At 48.5% G+C, this 16,883-nt stretch overlaps 1 protein-coding gene across 3 annotated transcripts in view; it reads left to right on the plus strand.

Annotated features, from left to right (window-relative positions):
- RPTOR (regulatory associated protein of MTOR complex 1) overlaps positions 1–16,883 on the plus strand; it is a 111,326-nt gene that overhangs the window by 85,341 nt on the left and 9,102 nt on the right. For 2 of the 3 annotated variants that reach the window (XM_071764697.1, XM_071764700.1), the window contains 5 exons: positions 3,155–3,260; positions 5,389–5,503; positions 5,927–6,051; positions 7,301–7,405; positions 10,995–11,042. In XM_071764697.1, the coding sequence (XP_071620798.1) occupies positions 3,155–3,260; positions 5,389–5,503; positions 5,927–6,051; positions 7,301–7,405; positions 10,995–11,042 (499 nt within the window). The remainder of the gene's footprint in view (positions 1–3,154; positions 3,261–5,388; positions 5,504–5,926; positions 6,052–7,300; positions 7,406–10,994; positions 11,043–16,883) is intronic. The other variant, XM_071764699.1, reaches the window with a different exon arrangement.

Raw genomic sequence — 16,883 nt, forward strand, 5'->3', positions numbered from 1 at the left:
CTGCTGAATCTTCCCTGCTCCCCCCGGATGCAGACTTCCATGTCAAGAAGGAGATGGAGTGTGAAAGAAGAAAAACTTCCCTGCTTTTCAGATGACACCGTTTGGGGGGAGGTGTTGGCATCATGATTGGTTTCTGCTGGAGTGGAAGCTCTGGGAGGCCAGGAATGGGTGGCATGTCAGCACCCTCCTCCAGCAGCACTGCTCACAGCTTCCAGGTCCCTCAGGGAGCTCTGCTGGGAGAACTGAGAACAGCCAAAACCGAGCTGCTCCTCACTAAAACTTTCTGATGCTTGAATGGGAGAGAGACAAAGTTGTGAATGATGAGCCTAAATAGTTCCTTTGAATAGAAATTTCTGGTTTTCCAGACAGCAGCAGCTGAGCTAGAGGTCAGGGCTCTCTACTACACATCATCCTTGTGTGCTCCTATGTTTGTCACCAGAAGATTCCTCATGATGTGTTCTGGGGGGTTCATATTTTCAGAGATGATTGGTCCCTCCTGCCAGAACCATCCACAGGGCTCTGTCCTGCAGGCAATGGGCACAGGAGGAAAGGATTGGATTGCATTTCTCCTGAATGCTCTGACTCTTTCTACTTGGTTGATCAAACCCTTACCTGTTCAGCAAAAAGACACAAGTTGCTTGTGTCACGGTTAACTGAACTGGTATCTCTGCCAGGTTAGGTAACTGCAACAGTTTTTAAGGATAAGTTGAGTTCAACAGAGTTTATTTCATTAAAGGTATTGTACCTTTACTCTCTGATGACACTTTGGAAGGACCCACAGGGATTTTTCTGCATTATTCTTGGTGTCTTTCTTCTCTCAGAGCTCCATGACCCTTCCACAGTATTGCAGACTCGTGCCAAGTTTCTTTCTATGCAGGCTCAGACCCTGACACTTTCTCTTTTTAACTTGCTTATTCACCAAATTCCAACCAGCATCCAACAGCTGACTGATAACTGTGGGACTGGTGAGCCCCAGAGTCTGGATCAGAAGTGGAGACACCTCAAGGGAGTATCTGGTGCTCAGTGTGTGCATTTTGGGCATTTTCTGCTGTGATCCCAGCTGTGAAGCCACTGGACACACAGCTCCTGGCAGAAGTGTCTTTGCAGGAACCTCCCTGATGAATTCCAGGGTGATGACATCCCCTGTCTGAGAGCCTTTGGCACAGACAGGATGGTTGGTTGTGTCAACTGTACCAAAGCCAAGACTTTAACATGTGCCCTCAGTGCTCTCCCACTGCAAGGGGCTGGGTTGCACCGTGACCTGCCACGTGGATGTGACCATGCTGCAGAGACTGCTGAGGAACAGGAGGGAGGAATCTGCATTACTGAGAGCAGATGATAAAAGCAGCTGCCTGTGCTCTGCCTCTGTGGAGGGGTTAAGTTATTTTTCTTCAAACCTGAAAAGCCCAGCACCTCCTTTAATCTGATATGCTTTATCTGCTGGAATGCAGAGTGCTGTGCTCAGGCACCAGCTGCCTGCTGCTTAGTCCTGAGCTGTGCAAGCTGCTGGGTGCCTGCAGGAGGGCTTCCCATCCTGCTCCTTCCTTTCTCTTCCCCCAACCTTTCAGGTCTGCCTCTAATTTATTCCTGTAGAGGCTGGATTTTCATTAAGGTGTAATATCTCAGCTCTTGAATCTCCTTTGATGTACTTTATCTTAGGTTTGTTTATTGCTTTACATTATCAGTCATTTGTCACTGCCTTTCTTGTAGCTGTTGTACTCTTGAAAAATGGAAATAGTGGTGCTTTTTTTTTTTTGCCAGGAGGAAAGGTGAGGGTGGGTTTCTCATTTTTTATTTAATTTAAAGAAGCAGAAATTCAGCTCAGTAGTAGTAGTTCCCAAGGTGTAGTGCATTTTGAAGTCAGTGTATGTAATGGTAATGGGCGATTTAAGTACTTCAAGGAAAATAAGTGTGTGTGTGAGCAATGGGGAAGGAGCAAAAGGTCTTTGTCTTTTATGTCCCCTTTCTCCAAGAGTTCCTTCTTTTGGAACAGCCATCATTTCCTTCACCAGAAGAAGCTAAATTGGAGTCCTTTATCTCAGCTCCTTCATTTCTCCAAGGCTGGTTCCAGAGCAGTGGTGTTACTAACCTTGGATAACCTAATGTTAAATAGAAGAGCCATGATGCATAACTCCTGCAGTGGTTTTGGGGATGAGATCATAGGAGACCATTCCCTTTGATCCTGTGCTTTGATGCAGGGCAGGAACACCTGAGCTCTGCCTGATGCTCAGAGCAGCACCTCAACTTCCCAAGTCCCTGGCAGGAGCTGCCAGGAGTCTGGGTGCAGAGTCCAGAGCTGTTCCCTGCCCACAGGACACGTTCTGCAGGAAAGCTGAGGCCCTGGCCCAGGGGCTACAGAGTGTGAATAAATATATTAAACTAGATCAGTGTGCTGCTCCAGGCCACACTTCAGATTTGGGTGGAAGTTTGTGTGTGTAATCAGACCAAGGTGACCCAGGGACAGCATTTTCTCGTATCCAGTTCTGGTGTGGGAAACTGAAGCAAGTGCCTTTACCTGTAAAGAGGATGTTGGGAACTTGAGTATCTTGGGGATTTGAAAATAAAGTAATGCCTTTTTTGGCCTGCAGTCTTTCATTAGCAATGAAAGGAAGATCTTAATGTATTCTGAGCTTTCTGTCTGTATCAAAGCTGTGTTCTCTAATCTCAGAATTGCTGCGTGATGCTTTTCAGCTGAAAAGTCTTAAGCAGAGTAATCTGTCTTGCACCAACTTCTGGTGTGCACTGTTCAGGGAGCAGAGGGGTTGTGTTGTCTGGGGAACAGTAGAAGGAAATCCCTCACCAGCCCATCTGAGGTGGCACAGCAGTGGGTGGTCTGGAAGTGTGTGGCTCCTCAGAGACCCCATGACATTCACCTTGGGGAAATGACTCAGACAAAGCAAAATACAGGACCAGAAAAGGAAAAGGGAAGAGATTCCAGCTGGTGGGGAAGATTCAGGTCAGCAAGATGCTCAAGTATTTAATAACATGAGGTCCCATGAGCTCCTCTAGTTACTGCATTTACTGCCTGGAGACCCTAAAGAATTAGGGTCTTAGCAGCACATGCATGTCAGGCTAAGATGTGTTGCAAAGGTAGTTCATGGAGTTTTGATGGTCACTGTTGTTTTGTGTTGTGATTATGCTAAAATCATGAAAGATCCCAGAAGAGCATGACCTGGAGAGCCAGATCCGCAAGGAGAGGGAGTGGCGGTTTCTGCGCAATGCTCGGGTCAGGAAGCAAGCCCAGAAGATCATCCAGAAGGGTGAGTGGTTCCTCTCTTGTCCCCACTGCAGACAGCTTTCCCAAGCTCCAAGCACTGCACTTAGTCAAGATCCTGAGCTGTAAAACCCCAGTTCATGCCCTGGGGTTGGGAAGGTGCCCGTGGTTCCCCCGTGCTGGTGAGGTGATGCTGCTGGGGCTGTTTTGCTGATAGTTACTCACTTTTCCATGCTCAGCTGCTGATTTTCTTCCCCAGACCAGGGGAGTGACCACCTAAAACATCCAATGTCTGCCTTCCTCTTCAAAAATGTACCCACAGGGCTGTGTTAGAGGATGGGGAGGTGGGTGGCATGCAGGTGCTGAGCGTGGCCCTGGGCTGTCTCACCTGCCGCAGCCCAAGAGTGATGGCTCCTTGGAAGGAGGAGAGGGCTTTCCATGGGAGCAGCCTTCCCCTGGGTGGGAACTGAGGGAGCATCTGATTCCCAGCACAGGTTGTGGCTCCCCAGCCCCCTGGGCTGATGGGCAGCAGCTCCTCAGCCATGTACCCAACCGTGAGAGCCAGAGCAGCCGTGAAATCGGTAATCCCCGGGCCCTGGCAGAGGTTATTGATTTATCATTGGGGCTTTTCCTCTCTGTCCTGTGAAGCTGGATGGATGCTGCGGGTTCTGTTTGTAAGGGACAGAAAGCAGGCTCTTGGAGGCTGGGGCTCAGAGCTGCAGCCATGCTGAGGAGGCTCAGGCAGTTGGATGTGTGTCCAGCACCATTGACATCTCAGCCACATCTGTCTCGTTGGCTGCCCCACTGAGCTCTGGAAATGTTTGCTTACTCCTTATATCCCATTATATTTGCAATACTTGCATGTCTGGTTTATACGTGCTCACACATCTCCTTCTCACACATCTCAGGTTCCTGTGTCACAAGTCTGTGCTCCCCAGAACACTGATACTGCTTTTATTTCTGGCTCTCTGTACCTCTACCAAGGCTGGAACTCTTTTAGCACAGGAATTATTCAAATATATTGGAAAGCAGTGCAGGATCCTCAGGAATTTGCATGTTCAATTTATTCCTTCATGTTTCTGGAACAGGGGAGGCTGGGGGATGGCATTGCTGGGAGCTTTTCTCGTGTGGGGGCTGTCCCTCTCCTGGGATGCTCACCCAGGCACGCCGAGATGGAAATAATAATTTGCTGAAGGAAGAACTGCCCAAGGCTCAGCCTCCTGCTGCACCTCCTCGTCTGGGGGTTTGCTGGGCTGGAGTCAGTACAATGGGCAACTTAATATCATGACACTGACGAATATCATAAACCAGAGTAACACAGAAATGAAAGTGGAGCCCAGGAGGTGGCTTAGGAGACCTTTTTGAATACAAAGAAGGGGATTTTTCCTGCTTGCCTGAGGAAGTTAAACCTTCCTCTAGACAGCTTTCATATTTTGTTGTTTGACCCGAGCGACTGAAATGCCAGTATTCATTAAAAAAATGAAGCTGTGTGAAATACTAAAAAGAATTAGAATAGGCTTACAATCTCCTAATGAAAATTAGATCGAATGGATGCATTCTAAACCAAACTGAGTAAATGTCTCCTGTGGGCTTACAGTTTTGATGAATTCATAGTGTGCCAAAAAATGGCAGTGTCAGGGGTACCAAAACTGCTTGTGAATAGCAAACTGTGCTGAAGAAAAGATGGGAAAGGTCTTTTAACTGTTGTTTTAATGTCTCCCTGGAAAATACGTATTTCATTTGCAAATTAACCTAAAATTGAAAGGAACTTAAATGGAAGGTTAAATAAATAAATGACAAGCTAAAATGAAATACTGAGTTTCAGGTTGAAAAAAAACATTATTTAAAAAAAAAATACTGATTTTTCTGTCAACACAAGCTAATATTTCTCTGGGCTTAGTTGTACTTGCTTGCTGTGTTCTCTGCAGTTCCCAAAGTAAAGGACCCCTTGATTCATCACCACGGGTTTTAGTTTATAGCTTAAGATCTGGGACAACCACACAGAGGAGTTGTGCTGCATAACTGGGGTCTGAGAAGGCTCTTGAAGTTGGGGAAGTGTTGGGGGTTCTGTTGGTGAGGACTGGGGGCAGAGCGTGGTGGTCCTGGGGAGCTGGTGGGGTCTGAGGTTGTGGTGCTGGCAGGCACTGAGCTGTGGCTGCCTCCTGTCCCCCCAGGCATTTCCCGGCTGGATGATCAGATCTTCCTCAACAGGAACCCGGGGGTCCCCTCCGTGGTCAAGTTCCATCCCTTCACACCCTGCATCGCTGTGGCTGACAAGGACAGCATCTGGTAGGAGCTCCTGGGGGTCTCCAGGAGGGGCTTGTCCTGCCCTTGGATGGGCTGGGAGCAGCGTGGCACTGCCTGTGGATGGGCTGTTCGGGGTGGCACTGCCGTGCCCTGTCCCTTCTCTTGTCCCCACTCCCCTCCCAGCCATCCCTCCCTCCTGCAGGGCAGGGGGACAGAGCAGAGTCCTCCCTGAGTTCAGAGCTGTAGCTGTAAGTATTGTGCCAAGTCCTTTTCTGTGGGAGCTGCTGGGTTTAGAGGAATCCTGACACTTGTGGTAGTTACTTCCAGTTGGGCTTTTATGTTTCTTTTACAGCATTTTGTTTTGTTTTCAGTGTGCACAAATTGTAGCTTTGCTGTACTGAGTAGATCTCATGTAGCTCGTAAAGAGAACAATGAACTGATGCTGGGTTTTCTTTCCTCCCCCAGTTTCTGGGACTGGGAGAAAGGGGAAAAGTTGGACTATTTCCACAACGGGAACCCTCGATACACCAGGATCACAGCAATGGAGTACCTGAATGGCCAGGACTGCTCCTTGCTGCTGACTGCCACAGGTAAATAACATTTTCCCACATATGAGGGCAGCACTGGGGGGACCTTTGTGGAATTCAGGTCCATGGGAGCTGTCCTGGGCCTCTTGCTCTCCCCTCTGTGGGTTTGGCCCAGCCAGACCCTTCCCTCCCCTGTGCTGCTCTCAGCTGAGGAAGTCATCTCCAGCATCAGCCCTCAAAGTTGTTTCTGGCAGTCCTGAAATCTCTTAATTCTTCAGTAAGTGCTGCAAAGGTTTTCAAATGACTAACAGACCAGACACTTGCTGAAATTATTCCCAGTCCCAGCTTTGCTGCATCACTCTGAGCCTTTGCCTGGGATTGCAGGTTCACAGGAACCTCCTCCTTAACAATTGTGACCTTAGTTGGTTACAAGCAGCCCTGCAGACCTGAAAAGGGAATTGTGCTGCAAACAAAGTAAAAGAAATCTAATTTTGCTACTTGTGCTGTTTTTAAGTCTAGAGGAGGCAGGGCTTAGCTTGAGCACTAAACTTCTCAAATAGTTCTGAGTTTCTCTCTGGTCTGTGGTGGATCTCAGGCAGGGAAACCAATCTCTAGAGTGCTCTGTTACATCATGTAAGGGAGCATGAAGAGCCCTTCCCCAGTCACTGCTCTGTGAAGCTGTGAGTAAGATCTGCTTCTCTCCCAGGGAACCATTCTAAACCTGTCAGTCTAAGTGTTTTCAATAGCTTTTCAAACGTTGTGCTGAAATTACAGGCTGGGTGTAATTAAGAGAGGTGGAAGAGGAGATGAGAGGGCAATCAGGACGTTTTCCTTTCAGTTTATTGATTCTTAGCACAAAAGTTTCACAGATAGGGAACAAACTGAAAAAATACATGATGTTCTTGAAAGATTTGCTGCTGATGGGCTGGGCTTTGATTAGACTTCTGTGGGGTTGTGTTTTGTATTAGTAGGGTACTTTTGTGGCTCTCAGCACTGATAGTAAGGCAGACAGAGACAAATCCTAGAGAAAATTACTGGGTCAAAGACATGGAGTGACATCTCAGGTGTTATTTGAGGGGAGGAGAAAAGCTCTTCCAGAACAGTTCCCAGTAGAACAATGGTTTGTCTTCCGTGGGTGTTAGATTAGAGAGCAAAAACAAATCTAAAGGATTAAGTTCAAGTGACACTCTCAGCTTTGGAGTTTCTGCAACTACAGTTGTGCTTCTGTTCTTCCTTTGCTGTGCACAAGTAATTCTGAGCATTGCACCAGCAGTGATCCTGCACTGTGTTCTCGTTTTCTGTGCTCCCCAAGATGATGGTGCCATCAGAGTCTGGAAGAACTTTGCAGACCTGGAGAAGAACCCAGAGATGGTGACTGCCTGGCAGGGGCTGTCAGACATGCTGCCAACTACTCGAGGTGGGTCCCCAACAAGTGTTGTCAGGGGGGGGGATGTAAAAATGATTTGTGATGGATGTTTTTTTTTCTAAGGGTGGGGAGAGTAAAATGGGATTCTCAGCTTCAGCCATCAGTAACATCCTTGTTCAACAGTCTCTGCCTTCTGAAATGGCCTTTGGTCAGGCCTTGCTGAGGAATTACTTTTCCAGTTCTCACAAAACAAACCAACAAAACCGAAAGCCCAGTGCAGGAATCTCACACCCATGCAGAAGAACAACCAGAGCAGGTTCTTGCTGGTGAGCAGGATACAAAGTCCTCGTCTCTTACAAGCTTCACAGCAGCTGTGTTGCTCAAGTGTTCCTCTTAACTGTGTTCCTAAGGAGAGAACTGTAGAACAACGGTGGAACTGGGCACTGCCCTGCTCACCATGACAGGATGCTCTTCCCCTTTGGGTGGGATTTGGGCTCATGTAATGCCTCTTTCTGGTGGGCTGCTCAGCCTTTGCACAGCTTTGCATGTTGCACCTGTGACCTCCTTTAGCCTGAGCTCAGATTTTGGCAATTATTCTTCACTGTTTATTGTGGGTCAGGAGGTGGCAAGAGAGTATGGAATCTAAATCTGACACTGGCAGAAGGACAGCACAGTTAGACACTGACCTCCTCTGAACGTTACAAAAGTTGGATAGAAAAAGCTGTAAAAAGGAACCTTGGCATCCAGCCACACACAGGGTGAAACCAGAAGTCCGGTTTGAGTAGCCCTGAGGTCTGCTCTAGGACACTAAAGAAGAGACCTGGTAATGTATAAATGCCCTAACAGTGATTCTCTGTCACTTTAATACTTTTAATCAAGGCTGCAGGTTTCTGTAGATGTGCTGTAGTTCAGTCAGCACCTGCAGGACTGATACAGGAATTGCTGGGGGAGGCTTCCTGGCTCGTGCCAGGCAGGAGGTCAGATGAGATGACCATCATAACTCATCCTGACCTTAAAATCTGACAGTTCTCATTTCTGAGCCAATGTGGTTCATCACAGGAGTCTGACACAGCTCTTTTAGCTATTCATTGGATTTCACTGGTGCTGCCTTGTTGAGCTTGTGTTTGTTGTTTTCCTGAACACCTCGTGGTCAGTCTCTGGTGTTTTAGGAAGGAGAAACCAGGTTTGAGGTGACTTTAGGCTCTGTGCCTCGCTGCAGTAGGCACACAAAACTGATTAGAAGCTGCTGGAAGTTTGCAGCATGCTGTGAAAGTTGCCATGGTCAGAACCTGCTCTTTGCAGAGATGCAGGAAGTGGGGAAAGGCCTGGATCTCCTTAGGCAGGGAAGAATCATCTCAAGTTGCCCTTTGTAGTGTATTCAGTTGGTCTGTGTGTCTTTCTTTTCAACATCAGCTTTCCTGAAGGATGCAGTTGTTGTTTGCCATCTCTGGATTCAGGATCTTGTTTCCTTGGGACTGATAATGGATTCACCTAAAAACTTCCCCAGGCTGCTCTGATCTTGGGCTTCTGGCTCCATCATAGGTCATGGCCAGGGAGGATGCTGGCAGCTGAACTCCTTTGGGCAAGTCCCATTTTCCTGCCTTACTTTCCAGGTGCACCTCACCAAGGTGTAGCTGATCATACCTGACTCTTCAAAGGCCTTCAGTACAGCAGGAAGGAGTTTTAGCTGTCACTGCTGGACAGTACAAAATAGGGGGGAGCTGAGGCAACAGCTGGGTTAGCTCTGAGAGGTGAATGCATTGGTCAAAAGAGGACTGCTGAAACTTTTAAGTCTCTTCTCACCAAGACATTTTTTTCCCTTTTCTGTCCCTTATAGTCTTAAGTAGTCTGGGTCCTGTTGCACCTCTGAGCAATAGATCCAGGTTCAGAAAAACAGAAGGACAGATTTCTTTGTGGAGAGAAAAATAAACGTAGTGACTTCAAAAGAGCTATGTGGATCAGGTCCCCTTGGAAATGAGACTCTTGAGCAGTTCTTTTGCTGCCAAGACCATAGCTGTGGTCCAGCACTGGCTTATAAAACTGAAGATGCATCTTTGAAGCTGCAGAGCTCAGGAGTTTTACTGAAGTTTGTTTGCTCCTACTATTGATTTCCTTCTCTCCTCTCCCACCCTTTTCCCCTGTGTCATACTTATCTCTGAATTTAATAATTTTCTTGACAGCAACCATGGTACTGACTTTTCTCAGCAGTTTTCCCGCTTACAAAAGGAGAGAGGAATGTGCAATCCCTAAATACGTCCTTTGGAAGCTTGAAAAGCTTCCCTGGGTTGTCCCAGTCGTGGGAGGTCACAGCAGTGTCCTCAGGGGCTGCCTGAGAGGGGGAGCAGACCCCAATGAGACACAGAACTTAAACTTCCACACTCTGTAGAGGACTTGTGGTGTGGAGCCTGAGGATGGAGAAAGGAGCTGATGCAGCCAAGTTCTTGTGTTAAACTTGCCCCCCCAGTTCATTGCACTTAACAGCTGACTGGGGACCCAGGGTGAGTCTTAATTTAAACCCTGGCAAACTACTGTGTGGGACCCTCCTTTCTGTCTGAGAGTTTTAGATTTTGATTTTGTTTAGATCTGCACTTGTGATTAAGAGCATAAACCTAACGTGCTCTGAAGCTGTGATTTCCCAGCAGGAGGTTTTGGGGGCCCTGGCAGTCCCTGCAGGACAGGAGGTTTGGAGGCTGCAGGGGGGTGAGCTCACAGACCCCCATCACCCAGGGCTGTGTCTGCCTGGGGGGCAGCCAGGCTGCTGGTGCTTCTGAACAAAGCAGCCATGTTCTGTCCTGCTTCTGTGTGACAGAGGGAAAGGAGCCCCAGTCCCCCCTTTGGAATGACTCTGCCCTCTAAAGCAGCTCAGTTCTGGAATCTGGAAACCCACAGCAGTGTGAGCAGCTGCCTCCCAAGGACCAGAGGTGTCTGCTCAGCCTCCCCACAGCTCCTGGGGCTGCTGCAGATGCCTGCCCTGTGTTCCCTTCTCCAGTTCAGCAAACAGAACCAGTACCTCCTCTCTAGAGGGGTTCTGGGGGTGCCCAAGGGGCTCCCTGTCCAGGCTTGTCCCGAGGTGCCTCTCACTTCCCCGTTTGCCTCCCTGCTCTGGTGCTCCCTTCTTACCCAAGGGCTGCACACTGGCCCGTGGCTGTGGCTCACTCAGGGGTGGTTTCACTGGGGCACCCCAGTTGTTGTCAGTCTCTGTGTGCTGGTCAGGTGTCCCCTGTCCCCAGGGAGCCCCTGGTGCTGGCTGCAGGGGGCCCTGCCCTGCCCTGCAGAACCCTCATGTTCCGTGCTGGGGTTGTTTGGGTTTCTCTGTCCCTTCCTGATCCACTGCAGAGCAGGGAGCAGCCCGTGCAAAGGCTTCTTTCCTTCTTCAGGAAGAAGTGCCAGGTCTGTGCTGCTGTCCCCACACTCACTCCACACAGACCAAGTGGCTCTCCTGGGAATGCTGAGGCTGAACTGGTGTCTGCTCTCTGGCTGGAGGCATGTGCTGCTCTGGGGCTTCTGCTGCTCTTTTCCTTCTTGCCTTTAATTTGAGTTGCTTTCTCTAATCCTCTTTTTTTTTTCCAAGATTTATTTTTGCTCTGGCTGTGACCACCTTACCCTTCACGTCAACCCCTTAACCCCTGTCTTCTCACAGGTCTGGCCCGAAGGGTTTCAATCTATCTTGACAGAAGTAAACAGGGAGGTGAGTGCTTTCTTTCCTCTTATCTATGACCAGCTGGGGTGGGAAGGAGCTCCTCATCTGGCTTTGGGTTGGTGGACTGGTTGGTTGGTTGGTTTTTGTGGCACTGTTTGAATGACTCCTGGTCCTGGAATCCTTGTGGTTCCTGGAAAGCTTTGCTGCTCCCACTTCTCCCATTCCTTGTCTTGTGTCTGCACCAGCCCTGAGAAATGCCAGGGGGTGTCTGTGCTCCCTAGGTCAGCCTGGCAAACCAGCACCTTCCCCTCCCACATGCTGAGGTTAGGGGGGATGTACAAGACACTATTTCCAGGAAAGTTTCAAAACATGCCTGGGCAAAAGGGCTGGAAGGGCAGGTTCTAAACCTGAACCACCCTTAAGCTAATGTGGATTTTATTGGTGTTAGTTTGTAGCTGTAAAAATTGTGTGAGGAGGAGAAACCGATGAATCTTCCCCAGGAGGCTCAGGATAGTGGACTTTTGACAAGGATATGCCTGCTAAATTTTATAAATTCTGTTCTTTCACGTGGAAAGAAGGTAAATGAACTCCCCAGCTTCCATCTGTGGAAGCCAGGACTGTGCAGTGTCTGTAGTGCTCTGGAGCCTGGTCCCCTCCTCCACCCCCAAGGTCCTTGGGGGAAACAGATGTGTCTGATGTGTCAGGGCAGCCACGTGTGAGCACCTCCATGGGTGTTAGTGTTGACGTAGTCAGATTGGGTTATTCATCAATTATTAATATTTACTGACTGATAAGCACTGAGTGTGTCTGTAATGATGAACAGGACAGAGATGTTCACAGTGCTGTGTGACTCAGAGCTCTTCGGCTTGAGCTCTTTGCAGATCTCTCTCTTCATTGCTCAGAGATGCAGCACTTGAATAGAAATTAGCAAAGCTGCTGTGTTGCTGGTAGATGCCTGGCTCTGCCTTTCACTCAAAAAATCCACTGGCAAATGGAAAGGCTAAAATTAGCAAGACTTGGCTGCAGGGAATTCCCTGCTCAGTAAACCGGGCATCCGAGCAGGGTGAGGAAATCCCAGGCACTCCTGGCTGATCGATGCTGCTGCTGCCCCAAGCACGCAGATAACTGAGAATCAATAAAATGCATTTACAGTGGTTTCTGGCTGGGTGTTCTGGTGAAAAATGCAGTGAAAGGATTCCTTCTGTTCCACTTAAGAAATCTAAAAAATGTATGAGCTTAGCTATTTGCTTTACAGAAAAATACAGTGACAATATTTAGATAAAATCTACGGGGTTTGTCACTAAAGATCAGTTGTTGCTTAGGCTTCTGTGGGGGATGCTCAGTGAAAGGAGGACAAGGGGCTGTCTGTTTGTTCTGGCATTGCTGGGTGCTGTTTGAGGGCAGGAGTCCTGGGGCACTGCAGAGCAGTGGGGAGAGCAAGAGCAATGGTTTAATGGTCTGGGTGGGAAGGAGTCCCTGGGGTCTGCAGCTGGCACATCCAGCCCAGCAGGAGGGTCAAGGTGTGTTAGTGTGACCCTCTGCCAGGATACATCACCTCCTGTCCCCCAGCTCTGCAGGGCTCTCAGCACAGCCCTACTTTCATATACAGGAGGTGCTATGAACAAGAGAACATCCACCTGACCTGTGCCCACCTCTCTCCCTCGCTGCCTTGTAGGGGCTGCTGGTGCTGATGTGCACACAGCCATGATCTGTCTCACCTTGAAAAAAAGCAAGGAAAAATAAGCACATGCCAGTTCCCTGCATCCTCCCTGCTCTCCTGGGGCTTCTGAAACAAAGTGAAAGACGTCGAATAACTGCTGTGCAGCAAAACAGGACCTGGGCCTCTGGAGGCTCAGCTCTGCTTTGAATGCTGCTGACTCCTCCAGCAGTCAGTCAGGGATCCAGATGGGAGAGGGTGGAGGGGCAGCCTCAGCACCTTCTGAGCAATACAAGTGAGCAGTGAAGTGGAAGGGAGGTTTTGTGGGGAGCTTGGCAGAGGGAAACCTGCAGAAGGAGCTGCTCAAACAACTCCAACTTGAACAGAGCCCACACTGCAGAGCAAGAGGGAGAGAGAAAAGTAGAGTGAGTCTTCCCACATCTCCCCGGGGGTTGGTATCTTGTCCTTTAGGAGTAAGAAGTTTGGGAGAAGTGCCTTATTACTGGTCAAACTTTTTAATGGCAATAGAATAATTGGAGAAATTGCAGCTCCAGGGGTTTGTGTTCTTTTAATTGGATTCCCAGCATCACAGCTACTCTCCTCCCTTGCTGCACATAGTCCTTGGCATAAGAGGACTGACACTTTTTGAAAGGATGTTGTAGAACTTAATGATGAGTGAGGTCATACAGCCCTCCCACTGCTTTCTGGAAATTAAAGCAGTGATGCACCTTGTTGATCAACCAGGAGGGACCATGATGAAAAAAAAATTCATCATTTGGAATCTGAGATTGTGTTCTGTGGAGGTATTCCTGCTTCCATGGAAATGCCAAGTACAGCTTGGCCACATTCCAGTAGCACTAAAAATAAGTGCAGACCCTGGTAATGCAGCTGCTTTCAACATTAGGGTTATTTATTGACACTTATACAAGGAACTATCCCACCCAGAGGAGTACCTGTTGCTCAGGGGGAGTTCTGAGGGAGCAGCACAGAAAGTTGCATCAGGAGTGGTGTTGGGTGTGTGCTGCTGTGTACAGAAACTTCAATTGTGTAGAACTGCAAGTTAAAGACTCAAAAAAAAAAAAAAAAAAAAATGCCAAACAAACCAACCTGAAAAAAAAGAACACAGACCTTTAAAAGTTTCATCTGGGCTCTGGAAGATTTGTTTCTCATCACCTGAGAACATTGGAGTTTTCCCATAGCAAAAGTTATCTGCACTAATGAGGCTTCCAGGTGAGGCTGTTCCTGGGCTCCTGAGAGCATCAGGGTTCTGCTGCTGGCCCTGCTCAGCCTTGCCCCTGGTTCCTCTGGTGCTGTCAGCAGGTAGAGGCTTGGTGAGAGGTGACAGGGAAGGGACAGCCCAGCCCTGGGGCTTGGGCAAGGAGCCGAGATTGCAGGGGTTTGCAGAGTACTTTCCTGTTTGCCAGAATGAGCCTGAGAAGCATCTCAGATGCCAACCCTGCAAGCCAAAACGCAGCAGGCGAGCTGCAATCTCAGTTGTAACATCCTGGAGAAGGACCTCTGTTAATTAAAAAGGAAATTATGATTAGTATTGTCCCACATTTGCTTCTCATCCCAAAATACTAGGAATTTAACATACAAACATGAGCCAGTACTGTATCATTTCCACCATGAAAATGCTTGCTTGTACATAGAAATAGTTTGGCTATTGATGTCTCGTTTCATGCTGTGCCTGTCATCTTTGAATTTAACATTTTGCAGTCTGAAGAAGCTTTCCTTCCCTCTTACATTCTTGTGAATGACTTCAGTTTGTGTTCAAAGGCTTTTCTTCTTTTCAGACACATTTGAATTCTGGTTTAGCGTTTCTAGTTGCATCCTGGGGTCCCTTTTCCTCTTTTCCTTCTCCCCCAGCTTTGTTAGAGCATCTTCTGGGCTGCAGATTCCTTGTTACGTGGTCAAAATGCTGCACCTGCCTCTTCCAGAGCACAGAAGTTGTCCCTTGCATGGACTATTCAAGTCCTATACAAAAGGCAGGAGCTGTACCATGGACCAGCATCACTGGATGGGCCTTGGAGCAACCTGGGCTGGTGGGAGGTGTCCCTGCCCGTGGCAGGGGTTGGGACTGGATGATCTTTAAGGTCCCTTTGTACCCAAAAAATTCCATGATTCTTTGATCATCTCCCTCCCTTCGTTCCACCCGTGGGCTCCTTGTCAGCTCCTGGTCTGGGGCCAGCCCTTGTCCCTTCTATCTGGCCAGCTCCTAGGAGAGCTCTCTGCCATTTTACGTAAAGCAAAACCCCTCTGGAGCTTCTGCCCTCCATGAAACTTCCCTGAGCCACCTGGATGGCATCACTGAACATCCCCAGTCCTTAAATTCCCAACAGCTGAACCAAAGCTTCCCCTCGGGATCCACTGTTCCTGTCCCCCTCCCCAGGAAAGACACTTGGGAGCACAGCAGGCTGGGGACTGCTGCTGCTGATCAGACTGAAGAGAAAGATTGTCTGCAAACTGTGGAATGTAACTGGAAAATTGGGATCTTTAAAACTGTCTAAGAGCACATTGCCTGCTTAGCTCCATCCGCCATGGTAATGGCAGTATCCATCTCAGCCTGCCAGGTTCATCTTGTCACACGGACCATAAACAAGATGACAAATGAAAACACTCCAGTGGTGTTTATCTTCTAAATCACTGCCTGCTTGTTTTGCCTCGGATCCCTAGCAGCCCTCTGAGCTTCCAGGCAATCCAAAGTAACAATCATTTGACTTGCAAGGCAAAGATCCCTGCTCCTGGCTCAGCTGAGAGCCCCGAGTTTCCTGCGGGAGGGTGATGGACCTTTGGTAAACATCAGCAATCTTCTCAAGGGTATGCAGCAAGATCAGGAAGCAGCTTGGGTGCCATGCCTAGAAAGGGGAAATGGGCAGAATGTTTTCTCTGGGTCTGTGCAAAACGAGGTCATTCCATCATCTTTGAAGATACCTTGGTGTTTATAGCATGCCTTGTGGTGCATCCTCTGTGCCCTGGAAAGGTGTTTGGTAAAAAGTACTGATGGCTCTTTGGTGGCAAAGAGCATGTTGGGGTAGGTTTAAATGTCCTGCTGGGCCTAATTCCTAGTGTTGAATCAGGACATTCACATTTGTACCTTCTGGACAAGGAAGCTGCAGAATGGAGCTGCAGGAATCCCACGGGATGTGGCTGGGAGCAGGAGCCTGCAGTCCTGGTGCACTGCAGAGTGCTTCCCCACCCCGGGCTGTGTGTGTGGTTATGAAATGCTGCTCGGCACCAGAGTCTGAGTTTGGTGTGGATGAGAGGGTTGAGCTGCAGCTCTGCACAGCCAGGAGGCTGCTGCTGCCTCTGTTGGAGGGAGAGCCCTGGGAACAAACACAAAACGTGGAGCTGTTCTCTGGTTCCCTCCTACAGCACTCCTGGGAATTGTTTGGTTTGTGGTTTTAATATATGAATAAGAGTCTCCCTGGAAAACCAGTAGATTTGGGGTTGGTCAGCCTTTGCAGCACAAAAAGCAGCAGGTAATTGGTGTACAGCTCTCTGCAGTAAGGAAAACGTTTCTGTGCTGTGGAGCCAGCACACAGATACAGAGAAATCCTTCTAATTAAATGTACAGGAATTGCTCCTCGGAGATTTGCCCCACCAAGTCAGGGGTTTCATTGCCAGCTGCTTCCCAAGTCCTGGTGACTGGTTTGTTCTGATCCTTGTGTGCTCTGTGCCAGGGGGAGCCAGCTCACTTGATGGCTTTCAGACATCTTATTCCCCCAGCTGGGAAGGGAGGTGACATCCACTGACTCTGCTCTGGAAATTGCTGTAGCAGCAGAGTTCATGAGTTCTTGCAGTCTGTGAACCTGTCTGTGGGCAGGTGCCAGGGTCAGGTGTTTTGGGCATAGAAAATCCCCTGTAATTCTCTTCCAGCATGAATGGGAGGTTTCTCTGAGCCTCACCTAGCCTTCAGCTTGTGCCCTCAAAATGAGGAGCAAAAGCTCTTGTAAGTGTATTTTAGCTATTGTAATTGCTGAATGTTCCCCTCCTTACCTGCCTCCACAGCACATTGATTTTTACTCCTCCTGAGCTGTTTAATTCAATATCTTGTAGCAAGGACTTTGCTATTCCTTGTTTGGAAACATCTCCCTTTAGCCACATATTTCTATTAGAATGAGGAATCGTGGTAATCCAGAGGCTCTCAGGTCTTGCTGTGTGACGTGTCACCAATTTAGTCTACTTTAATCATCATTTAATCCGGGGTTCTCGAAAAGTGGGTAATTTAT

This window comes from Heliangelus exortis, chromosome 20, assembly GCF_036169615.1.
Source record: "Heliangelus exortis chromosome 20, bHelExo1.hap1, whole genome shotgun sequence".
NCBI lineage: Eukaryota > Metazoa > Chordata > Aves > Apodiformes > Trochilidae > Heliangelus > Heliangelus exortis.